At 48.7% G+C, this 12,400-nt stretch overlaps 1 protein-coding gene across 1 annotated transcript; it reads right to left on the bottom strand.

Annotated features, from left to right (window-relative positions):
• Positions 1-1,246: 1,246 nt before the first annotated feature.
• CABP5 (calcium binding protein 5) lies at positions 1,247-9,935 on the bottom strand. The gene is made up of 6 exons (XM_055411049.2): positions 9,873-9,935; positions 8,140-8,170; positions 7,492-7,635; positions 6,463-6,572; positions 3,830-3,977; positions 1,247-1,272 (listed from the first exon to the last, which is right to left on the bottom strand). Exons 1-6 carry the CDS (start codon positions 9,933-9,935, stop codon positions 1,247-1,249), a joined length of 522 nt encoding a protein of 173 aa, XP_055267024.2.
• Positions 9,936-12,400: the final 2,465 nt, after the last annotated feature.

Genomic DNA, 12,400 nt, shown 5'->3' with positions numbered 1-12,400 from the left:
AAATGCAACCCACTCCAGTATTCTCACCTGTAAAATCCCATGGACAGAGGAGCCTGGTGGGCTACAGTCCATTGGGTCGCAAAGTTAGACACGACTGAAGCGACTGAGCACACACACAGAGGACAGGACTTCATGCTCCCAGTGCAGGGGACCCGGGTTCGATCCCTGGTCAGGAAACCAGATCCCACACGCTGCAACTAAAGATCTTTCGTGCCTCAACTAAGACCTGGCTCGGCCAATTAAATAAGAATAAATAATTGAAGAAGGTTTCAAATGAACTCTTTATTTGGAGGACCCTGGGGTGACCGAAGGCAGAGGTAAGGAGGAATATATCTTTCCAATTTCTAACGCAGATCAGGGTCAGGGTATGAGGGAGAGAACTGACTTCCGGTCTAACAGAAGGACTATCTCTGTACGGCCCAGGGCAGACCGACGCGGAGGCAGGGGGCTGCCAGGAATGGCTTCGTCGCGACCCGGCTGAGCCAAGGATTTGGAGGTGTCCATCCTCTCTCTCTCTCTGCATGATGTCGTTTCGAGGGGGGCTAATCCCCTGGGGGATCAGCTTGCTCTAAACCTTGATAATCCAGATTTGTGATTTAATTCGGTGACCGGAGTATCCGGTCACGAGGAGAAGGAAGTCGGGGGCTAGAGAGATGAAAAGAGACTGTGCTTCCAGGAAATCAAGTTGGGGTGGGGGGTAGGTTCACTTGGATGCCTCTTTAATTAACCCTTTCCAAACCCAGTCTCATCAAGAACCCTGTTTCTAGACTCATGATGGACATGCCTTCTTCGACCAAGAGGAAGAAACTGAGGGGATTCAAGGCAGCTGAAGCAAGAAGGGGAAAGTTAGACGCTGTGTTGAACTTTCTGAATCAAACAGGAGAAAAGTCTATTTTCACCCAGAGGAAGTGGGGGAAGAGATCCTGCCAGGTTGGAAGGATATAGGATTACGAGTCGAACGATGTCATTAGTCTTTCTTTGTGATTTGGGGGAGTGTCAAGGAGACCCCAGTACTGTTCGCACAGACCTCTTCCTCCTTAATCTAGTTCCAGGGATGTAACACCACCTCATCTGGCCAAAGCTATCGTTTCTAGGCTACCCTCAATCCATAGTGCTGCAATACCAGTCTCCACCCACCCTCCCACCCTCTCTCTCTGGAGGGCCCGTGCGGCACGTGGTCCTCCCCTCCACCACGACTTGATCCACGTTGAACAGGTGGAGAGAGGCTGGGGATCCCAGGACCTCCTCAACGAGACATCATCTTCACAAACTCTGCAGAAACAAAATTTATGGTGAGGCAGAACAGGTATTTGTGTGGTTTTTTTAAATTATTGAAGTATAGTTGATTTATGGAGAAGGTCGTGTCAACCCTCTCCAGTATTCTTGCCTGGAGAATCCCCATGGACAGTGGAGCCTGGCGGGCTCCAGCCCATGGGGTTGCAAAGAGTCAGACACGAGTGCAGCGACTCAGCACGCACACACACAGTTGATTTTACAACGTTGTGTTAGTTTCAGGAGTACAGCAAAGTGATTCAGCTATACACATAGACATATTCATTTTTTTTCAGATTCTTTACCCATACAGGTTATTACAGAATACTGAGTAGAGTTTCCTGTGCTCCACAGTAGGTCCTTATTGTTCATCTGTTTCTATATATATATATATATATATATTTTTTTTTTTTTTTTAATGCCGCGGCTCCGGTGCCGCCATCTTCCCAGGACCAATGAGTCTCCCTCGCAGCCCGGCTGCTTCCCGGAGAATTCTGGGACGGCAGTGGCTCCACCCCGCTTCCGGAGTAATTTGCATACGATCTCTTTCATATATATTGTATATATATTAGTGTATGTATTAATCCCAAGCTCCTAATTTATCCCTCCCCCACCAAGTGAGGCACCTGTTTGTAAGAGCAGCTGTCATTCATTTTTTCAGCCCTTCAGTTCAGTTCAGTCGCTCAGTCGTGTCCGACTCTTTGCGACCCCATGAACCAGAGCACGCCAGGCCTCCCTGTCCATCACCAACTCCCGGAGTTCACTCAATTTCATGTCCATAGAGTCGGAGATGCCATCCAGCCATCTCATTCTCTGTCGTCCCCTTCTCCTCCCGCCCCCAATCCTTCCCAGCATCAGAGTCTTTTCCAGTGAGTCAACTCGTCGCATGAGGTGGCCAAAGTATTGGATTTTCAGCCCTTACTACATGTCAGAAACCACAGGATCTTTGGGAAATTAATGACTTGATCCCTCTACACCTGGATTTCTGCTATTTACCTTATAAGATCTTTCAGATGGTTTAACAATATAATGCTTAGAAGACACAGTCAGAGTTCAATGATTAGTCATTGTGATTCTCTGATTTTATCTTTTCAACCAATCCGGGAGGGTTAAGTACCATTTTACAGATAAGCAAGCTGAGGCTGGTGAGGCTGACCAATGTGCCTGAGATCGTGTAGACGGTGAATGGAGAACCCTGGAAGCAACCCAGGTTGTACCTGACCTTTCTGTGACTCAAGGTCAGGTGAACTTATTGGTCCCACCCAGGTCTCAAGGCTCATCTGACCTTCTCTTGCCTGTGGTTGGCCCGAGGGTCTAGTTCCTCAAAAATTCTACCTCTTCCAGATTTTCATTGATGTCTGCTATGGGGCATCATGGATGCATCTGAATATCAAACTAAGAATTTTGGACTTTTGTCTTTTGGACAGCAGTCAGATGCTGCAATTTTTGCACCAGAGAATGTCTCAATGAGACCCTGACACGCCCTATCTGTGTCTCCCGCAGAAATGACCCCCCGCCCCTTCCTCGGGGCACCGATCTTTCTCATTCATTCAGTCCCTCAGTGTGTGTGTCCTGTCTCTCAGTCGTGCCTGGCTCTTTGGCGACCCCATGGACTGCAGCCCAGCAGGCTCCTCTGGCAAGAATTTTCCAGGCAAGCATACTGGAGCGGGTTGCCCTTTCCTCCTCCAGGAGTCTTCCTGACCCAGGGATAAAACCTGCATCTCCTGCCTCTCCTGCATTGGCAGGTGGGATCTTTATCACTCGGGCCACCTGGAAAGCCCAGTCACTCAATACACGTGTTGAACTCTGTGCCAGGACCTGGGGGTATAATGATTTTGTCTGTGGCCTCAGAAGGAAACAGGTAATCAACGCTTGGAAGCTGTCGTGATGCCATGTGTCAGCATCACCGCAGAGGCGGCTGTGGGTGTTATGGGAGCTCAGGGATGCTGAGCCTGGCAAGAAAGATGTGGAGGTGGGCACCATCAGGGCTGTAACTGAGGCTTAGCCAGTGAAAAGATGAAGGATGCTCCAGACAGCACACAAGCAGAGGAGTCTCTAGTGCATGATTTCTTTTAGCTTTTTGCTAAAACTTTGGGAGAAAGTTTACCCCCATTTTGTAGATGTGAAATCTGACACCGAAAGAGAGAAAGTGACTAGGATAAGACCACATCATTAGTAAAAGACGATCCTGAACTTGAACTCCATGAATCTGACCCCAGCGTCCCAGCAACTAACTAGTCTACTCTCCTTCGGATGAGACATTCTGTTCCTATGACAAAGGTGCCCAGGGAACAAGGAAGGGATGGGAGAGGTGGAGTTGGAATCGGCTTCTGGACAGGGTGTTCCGAGGAGTGGCCACGTGCAGATATTAATGCAAGGAGAGGTGAGAGGCAGGAGCTTTTGGAAATGACATGGACTGAAAGGGAGGCAACAAACAGTTCTGAAATCAAACCCTGCCTCCTCCAACTTCAAACTGAGGGAGAATGAGAAGGAATGGCCAACTTGGAAAAAAAATCACCCTGGGGAGATAGGGGTGTCTGTCCCCACACAGCGTCACCTTCAAAGTCGACGGTGCCATCTCCGTTAACGTCGGCTTCCTGGACCACCTCGGAGATCTCCTGGGACGTGAGCTTGTCTCCCAGGAGCCTCTGCATGGCCTGCTGCAGCTCCACCAGGGTGATCTCCCCGTCTCCGTTGGCATCAAACTGAAGCGGAGCACAGGGAACAATATTAACGACAACAACCACATCAATAATAATAGCAGTGTTTATTGATCACTTACTGAGAGTCAAGAACTCAGCTAAAGATAAATAGCAAGGACCTACTGAAAAGCACAGGGAACTATACTCAATATCTTGTAATAACCTATAATGGAAGAGAATGTTTTTAAAAAGAATATATATATATATATATATTTGTATAAGGTGGCTCAGATGGTAAAGAATTCACCTGCGGTTCAGGAGACCCGGGTTCGATCCCTGGGGCAGGAAGATCCCCTGGAAAAGGGAATGGCTACCCACTCCAGTATTCTTGCCTAGGAAATCCCATGGACAGAGGAGCCTAGTGGGCTACAGTCCACGGGGTCGCAAAGAGTTGGACACCACTGAGCAACCGACTCTAACTGAATGACTTGACTGTTCACAGAAACTAACACAACACTGTGAATCAATACTGCAATAAAAGTTAAAAATAAAAGAGAGAGAGAGAGAGAGGCGTTCCCTAGTGGTTCCAGGGGTTAGGACTTGGTGCTTGGGGCTCAATCCCTGGGGGAGGTACTAAGATCCCTCAACCTGTGGCCAAAAAACACTCAGTTAAGAGGTTTGGTACATCATCTGCTAAATGTCAGCTCCTTGAAGGCAGGTTCAAGGACTCTTGTTCCCTGTTCCATGCTTACCCGTTGGGATGCTGCACACCTTTTTTAAAAAACATTTTGGCTACACTGCACTGCCTGCAGGACTTGGGTTCCCCGACCAGAGATCGAACCTGCGCCACCGGCAGTGGAAGTGCAGCGTAATGACTACCGGATCACCAGCGAAGTCCCTGCACACCTTTAACCTACTAGAAAGTCTTAGAATGTCAGTTCTATGTCCAAACATATCTGGGAGCCAACTCTCCTCCGGCTACACCGATGCTAATGGGGTTCAAACCATGATGCTCTCCTGCCTGGATCATGGCCGACAGCCTCCTGTCTGGTTCCAGCTGCCGCTGTGGTCCTACATAATCTGTTCTCTACCCGTCAGAATTTGACATTCGAGTTCATTGAAAACACCAGTCAGGGACTTCCCTGGCAATCCCGTGGTTAGGACGCCACTCTTCCACTGCAGGGGGCGTGGGTTCGATCCCTGGTCAGGCACTAAGAGCCCAGGTGCCACGTGGTGTGGCCAAAAAAATAATAAAAACTATTAAAAGCAAGGAACACCAACTGGTCTAGTCCCTCCCTAGCTTAAAGTCCTCCGGTGGCCTCCTAACCCACCCAGAAGAAAATCCTACGACTGCTCCACAACAGGCACGCTCTTATGGGGTAGGGTGGGGGGGGACCTGCCTTCAGCATCTTTGAGACTTTGTTTATCTCATCCTCCTCTCTCTCCGGCTCATGCCTCTCCAAATAGGACAGGCTTCTTGCTCTTCCTCAGACACGCCTTCCTGCCTTCCAGCATCCCTACCTGCTGCTTCCTAATCCTGAGATCTGATTTCCCCTAGAGCAGGGTAGTGTACAGAAGAAATACAGGAACCTCACGGGTAAGTTCAAATTCTTCTAGCAGCCATCCCCCCAACACATACATTTTAAGGGAACAAGTGGAATTAATTTTTTATAACTGACTTTACTTTAAAATATCATTTCAGCATGTAATCAATTTTGAAAGTATTAACAGGGACTTCCCTGGTGGTCCAGTGGTTAAGACACTGAGCTCCTCCTGCAGGAGGCCTGGGTTTGAGCCCTGGCTGGGAACTAAGATCCCACTTGCCCCACAGAATGACCAAGTAAATAAATAAAACATCTTTTAAAACTTATTAATGAGCTATTTTACATTCTTGTTTTTTCCTGGGATTAAACCATTTTATTGATGGGCTTCAGAGGAGGAGCGAAGGGCTGGGAGGACAATGAAATCAGATGTTTTTCTCCCATTTGGAATCTCCCCAGCTTCATAGTCGCTGAAAAGCTGTTATATTTTTTCAGTACTGTATTTCATAAGACTTAGTATAATACCATACTGAATACTCTGTCCTTAGCATGGCTAGTTAACACACCCAGCCTCCAAGGACACTTAAGCTGAAACACTAAACCTTAATCCAGCGTGTATCTTACACTCAGAGCACACCTCAATTCAGACACTAAGTGTTGTAAGAAATACCTGATTTGTGTTTAAGTTTGGTAAAATTCATAGTTGAGAAGGTAGATCGGCTCACCCAGTTGTTCCAAATCAAAGTTTTCCAATAATTGCTTTGAGTATTCATTTTCAGATTTAAATGAACTGAAATTATATTCCATTGAATACAAATAGAAATGAATTTAATAGAAATTAACCAAAATTAAATACAATTATATATATGCGTATGGACATATTGCAAGTCTCATTCATTGGCAGGTGGGTTCTTTACCACTGAATAACTAGGGTTTTGTCCCCCATTAATGACTAATCGTAGACCTTTGGGGTCTCCTTCCACCACCTCCAACATTAGGAAACTCACTTCCTTGAAGGCATCTCGCATCTCCTGGACACCAATCATCCCAGCTGTTTCTGCAAGCAATTTGGGGGTCATCAGCTCCACAAAGTCGTCGAAATCTACACGGCCACCCACTGGGGACAGAAGAGGCAGGTCTGGTGAGGCTTCATACCCCACCAACCTGCCATTCCCTCACTTTGCCCTTTGACTCTGTTCAAGAAATAGATCTGCTCCAATCTCTCTGCCTTCTAAGACCTCCCTCTTTGAGCCAACTCAAGCCCTCTTGTTCTTCTCATCTGAACAGGAGTGGGACGTACAGGGGAAGTAACTAACTGTTGATGTGACCTTAGGAAAAATCTCTTAATTGGTTCAGATCTAGGCTCCCTAATCTGTAGATCTGGAGAAGAGAGAGTATGAATTAAATGAGCACCAAATCCCTTCCAGAGGCGAATCTCCTTGAATTCAGTGTTGTTTACTCAGGAACATGCTCAGATGCAAACCCAGGAGCAATCTTATCAATCACAAAATCAACTCTGGTCTCCACCTAAAGACCCATCTTTTTGTTACATTATTCAGCAACATTAGGCTCTAACTCCAAGTGTGTTTTCAGCATCAAATACAGGTCCAATCCTGCACTCCACTGATGAATCTTAGTGGTGATAGCAATTACCTATATTTAATAATCATTTACTGGAGGCTAAGCCTTTACCTGTATTAACATCTTTATCCCTTCCTTTCTACAGTCTCGCTAGGTAAGGACTGATAACATCTTCACTGCGTGGATGGGGATACTGAGATTCAAGAGTGGGGGCTAACTCCACTTCTCATAATGACTACAACTGGGACTTGAACCCAAAACGATCTTAAAAATCACCCTTTTCGCCACTTCAAATGCTGCCTCCCGAAGTACAGTCTGAGCTGTTTCCTTCCAGATTTTTAGCCCTGCTTCCCTTCTCCCCATCTCCAACTCTACTCTCAACCTCCATATCCTTCCTAACTTCACTCTTAACCCTCCCCCAAAGCCCGGTCATCGCTCCCACCCCCAAGCCTCACAGTTCATCCGGATTTGCTGGCCCAGTTCAATCAGTTCCATCTCCGTGGGCATGTAACCCATTGTCCTCATGAGATTCCCCAGATCCTTACAAGAGATGAACCCATCTCGGTCCTTGTCAAACTCAAGAAATGCTTCCCGCAGCTCTGAAAGTTAAGAGACAAGAACTTTGGGGCAACTTGAAACAGTCATTGGGGGAAAAGAGCATCCCTTGAAACTGTCAATGAGGCACCAACTCAAGACTCCTCAAAAAAGAATACATTATAAAAATGTCCAAAAGGAGGGATATATTAACTGTGTTAGCAAGAGGAATAATTCCCGAGACCACTAAATGATAGCACTGAAGTCCTTCACATTATTGGGTGAAGTAATGAGAAACTTCAAACCCATAAAGAGAAAAAAAAAAGAACAGTTTTGGACTCATCCTTTAAACTCAGGCATCATTCATGGGTCTCCGAGACACGTGGGGGTCAGGATGGCTTCTGAACACTTTGGGAAGTACTGAAACTGCCACAAAATCCCAGTTGAGTGGGAAGAGAGAGTGACGTAAATTTTTTGCGTCGAGGGATTTCTACTGAAATGTCCAGAGGAACAGAGGGCAGGTGAATGGGTGCATGGCGATTCGGGGATTTGGGGGGAGAAAGTGTTACCTTCAATCTCATCTGGTCCCAGTGGTCTTTCCTAGAAAGGCATGCGGGGGGTGGGGGCGGGATTTGGAAAGAGAAGCAGAGACCCACATTCACTTCTCCAGACACATCTCACCCTCATCCCTTCCTGGCTCTTTCCGCTTCTCCCTCCCCTCCACCCTTCTCACCTCCCTTCTCCCATCTCCTGACTCCCCTTCCCTGGCTATTTGCTCCTCCCACTCCTCCTCGCTCCTTCTCATTTCCTCCCTCCCATCCCTGAACCTTGGTCTCTCTTCTCCTGCCTTTCCCCTATGGACATCCGTCCCACTGTGCCGAAACCAATCCTGGAGGCCGTGGAATCCAATCTCCTCCTCCAGATGAGAAAAGTCAGACTTAGAGTCAGTTAACATTCAGAGGGCTAACTGTGCCGGGCTTCCACAATCATTGCATTTAAACTTCAGAACCACTCTGTGAGGTCAAGCCAAATACCGTTCCCATCTTACTTAAGAGAAACCTGAGGAACAGAGGGGTTAAGGAACCTGTCTGAGGTCACACGGCTCATAAGTGGCTGGGTGAGAATCTCTTGGTGTAAAAGCTGTGTTCAGTGTCTCCCAGGCAGGATGAGCACTGCCAGCATGACCAATTTCTGAAACCCTTTCATATTGCCACTGGCCACCCCAGGACATAGCTGAAGGGTCAGGCTTAGGCACATAGCACGTCCCCAGGGAAATTCCACCAACTCCTGGCCTCTTTCACCCCCCATACCTCCCTTTATCCTTGGAGACTTTTCCCCGACATCTCTTTTTTAGATCCCCTTCCCCCCTCCAGTTGGGGCTTCCCTGGCAGCTCAGAAGGTAATCTGCCCACAATGCAGGAGACCCAGGTTCAAACCCTGGGTCGGGAAGATCCCCTGGAGAAGAGAATGGCAACCCACTCCAGTATTCCTGTCAGGAGGATTCCATGGACAGAGGAGCCTGGCGGGCTACAGTTCGTGGGTCGCAAAGAGTCAGACATGATACAGCAACTAACACTTTCACTTTCCCCCCAGTTAACTAACTGTGAAAAGCGTGCCCATTGGAATCAAATGGTTCTGGCTCTGCCATTTACTAATTGTCAAAGCTTAAAGCAACGGACTTCATGACTCACAGCCTTACCTTCCACATCTATAAAATGGGAATGAAGGTATTACGGACCTCATGAGTCATTGATTGGGAGGATTAAATAATATCAAGAATGCAAAGCCCTTTGCACAAGTCTGGGCACACAACAATGACGTAAGTGGCAACTACAGACTTCCCTGGTGATCCAGTGGCTAAGACTCCGTGCTGTCAACGCATGGGGGCCAGGTTCGATCCCTGGTCAGGGAACTAGATCCCACATGCTACAACTAAGACCCCACACAAATTAAAAAATAATAAACGGCAGCTACTGTTATCCCCACCACCACCACCACCACCGTCACTGGCATCACTCTGGGATGTCCGTAGAAAAGAATGATGTTGGTCAGCAGTGACGTCACCCCAGTTCTCCTTTTTTTGTCTCCTCTGTCACCTTCCACCTTTCGGTCCTGACTTCTGATTTCATCCTCCTCTCGCTGACCCACCTGTCCCCACCGTGTTCCCTGAGAGTCTTTAACCGTCTCAGTTCATGCTCTCCCCACCCCCCTCTTCCACTGTACCGGGCCAAGCCCTTCTCTTCCCCGCATCCCAGCTCCCTTCGCCCTTCCCACCATCCTTCCCCATTGCCCCCAGCCTCACCCGCTGTTTCTCCGCGATGCCTTTTCTTAGGAAGATGCAGGCAGGGCCCATGGGAAACTGCATGGAGGGTGTCATGGTGGAACTCATCAGGCTCCAATCTCAAGATGCCGCGCCCCCCACTTCGGGTCCCCCTTTGGTGGCTCAGCCTCCTTTGCTTCTCCGCCAGTCCTTGGCCAACTCTGCCTGCCTCTCCCCCAGTCACCTTGGCTCCCTTGGGGCTGTGACAGCTGGGTGGGAAATCTCTACCCAAGTTGGGGAGGGATCACAGTTGTTCCTGCCTCCCCATCTGGCTTGAGGGAGACTGGAGGGCAGCGGGGGTGGGGGTGGGGTGGGGGGGAGGGGGGTGGAGCCAGTGTCAGGCTCTGACCTTTTATCCCCAGAATAGAATTGGAAGGATCGTTTCAAAAATGAGGATTAGAGCTGAAGGCATCCCTTCATACAACGTTCCAACAGGCATGTGGCGTGATCGGCCTAAGCCTGGCCTCTGCTGGCCCTTGTGCAAGTGAAGATGGAGAGGACACGGCCCCTGGCTTCCAGGAGCGTGAGTAAATGAGCGGAATGCGAACATCACGTGACACCCTGGCTTTGGGAATAGGCATGTATAGTGGCTGGTTCAGTCGCCCGGTCGTGTCCGACTCTTCGAGACCCCCATGGGCTGCAGCACACCAGGCTTCCCTGTCCCTCACCATCTCCCGGAGTTTGCCCAAGTTCATGTCCGTTGAATGCCATCCAATCATCTCATCCTCTGTTGTCCTCTTCACCTTCTGCCCTCAACCTTTCCCAGCACCAGGGTCTTTTCCAGTGAGCCAGGAGGGTGGTGTTTGCCCTTCCTCTGCTCATTTCTTCCCTTCCTTTCTTCCAGAACATTTCAGGGCAGGAGGGGCAAGGTAGGCATCCACGCTGATGTGGGTAGTCAGAGGCCACAGTGAAGCGATAAAAGACTTCCCTGGTGGCGGAATTTAAGACTCTGGGTTTCCACTGCAGGGGGCGCATGTTCGATCCTTGGTCGGGGAACTAAGATCCCGCATGCCACGTGGCTACAGTTCATTAGGGTAGCAAAGAGTCAGATGTGACTGACGCAACTTACCACACACACATACAAAATACTAGACAAAAAAAAGGTGGGTGGGTGGGGAGGCGATAAGGGTGTCTGCATGGCCCAGAGCGTTGGGGCCTGGGAAGGGGAGGATGAACCCGTGGAAGAGCAGCCTGGTACAGGATACTGGAGCGCGAGCTGGGTGACGAGGTTTATCTGCACGCGGGGATCACATCACCTAGGGTTTGCACTGTGAGCAGAGTGGAGATACCCACTCATGGAGGTGGCATGGTGTAGGGTGTTGAAGCCAGATCACGGCGAGAAAGGCGTCCCCACAGGAGCAGATAGCAAAGGAGAAGGGAGACTGGTTACACGTGGGATTATACCAAGGATAACAGGAATCGGGTTTCTCGCTGCTGGAAAAGAGAGTTTTTAATACAGAAAGGGGAAAGGTAGAACAAGCTCTGTGGTGTTGAATTAGGACTGGAGGTATTGTTATACACTCAAGGACTTCAACATATAGGGAGGGATACACAAATAAACGGGTTTCCCAGGGGGCACGCTAGTGGTAAAAAGTGCCTGCGTTCCAAAGCAGAAGATAGAAGAGACTTAGTTACGATCCCTGGGTTGGGAAGATCCCCCTGGAGGAGGGCACTGCAACTCACTCCAGTAATCTTGCCTGGAGAACCCCCACAGACAGAGGAGCCTGGTGGGCTACAGTCTATGGGGTCGCACAGAGTCTCACACGACTGAAGCAACTCAGCACACACACACACACACAGACATCACTGTGTGTGTAGGGACTCGGGAACATATATTCTCTAGCTAAGAGGACGCACCCTAGTATTAATGAACACCTCTAGATTTCACACCTTAACCATTCTTCACCAAGTAGTAATCAAGACTCGTGGAAGCAATGGCTGATTTCAGGTCTGGAGCAGGACAAGTATTATAAGATGAGCCTAAAATTTATGTCTTATTGCACCATAAAACAGGAATATGCTCAAAGAGTTATGGGGGCATGCCAAAAGAACACAAGGGCTTCCCTGGTGGCTCAGTGGTAAAGAACCCTCCTGCCAATGCAGGAGACAAAGAGACAGGGGTTTGATCCCTGGGTTGGGAAGATCCCCTGGAGGAGGGCACAGCAACCCACTCCAGTATTCTTGCCTGGAGAATCCCATGGACAAAGAAGCCTGGGGGGCTACAGTTCATTAGGGTAGCAAAGAGTCAGATGTGACTGACGCAACTTGCCACACACACATACAAAATACTAATTTCAAAAGAGAGTCACTTTATAATGGGGAAACCCCGTAGATACTTTCTTAGTTAATGATGAAGGTCATCAGTAATGCAGCAAATCAAAATGATGCATTCCAACTTATATGTGATTAAGAGTTTTTGTTCTTCAAACCTCCCTGACTGCCCTCCCACCGACTCTCCCGAGCCCAGCTCTAAGCATGTTCTCCCTATGGGTCCCAACGATTTTCAGGAG

This window comes from Moschus berezovskii, chromosome 22, assembly GCF_049115385.1.
Source record: "Moschus berezovskii isolate FMDL1 chromosome 22, NW_MosBer_1.0, whole genome shotgun sequence".
Taxonomy (NCBI): Eukaryota; Metazoa; Chordata; class Mammalia; order Artiodactyla; family Moschidae; genus Moschus; species Moschus berezovskii.
This window is presented reverse-complemented; position numbering and strand designations above follow the sequence as displayed.

Bases quoted from the DNA above. Each gene is read 5' to 3' on its own strand.
- CABP5 (XM_055411049.2), bottom strand. From the start codon at position 9,935: ATGCAGTTTCCCATGGGCCCTGCCTGCATCTTCCTAAGAAAAGGCATC. The intron at 6,573-7,491 runs GTGAGGCTTGGG...TTCTGTCCCCAG, and splicing joins CCAGCAAATCCGGATGAACT to TGGGTGGCCGTGTAGATTTC. The intron at 1,273-3,829 runs GTGACGCTGTGT...TTGTTTCTGCAG, and splicing joins TGGCACCGTCGACTTTGAAG to AGTTTGTGAAGATGATGTCT.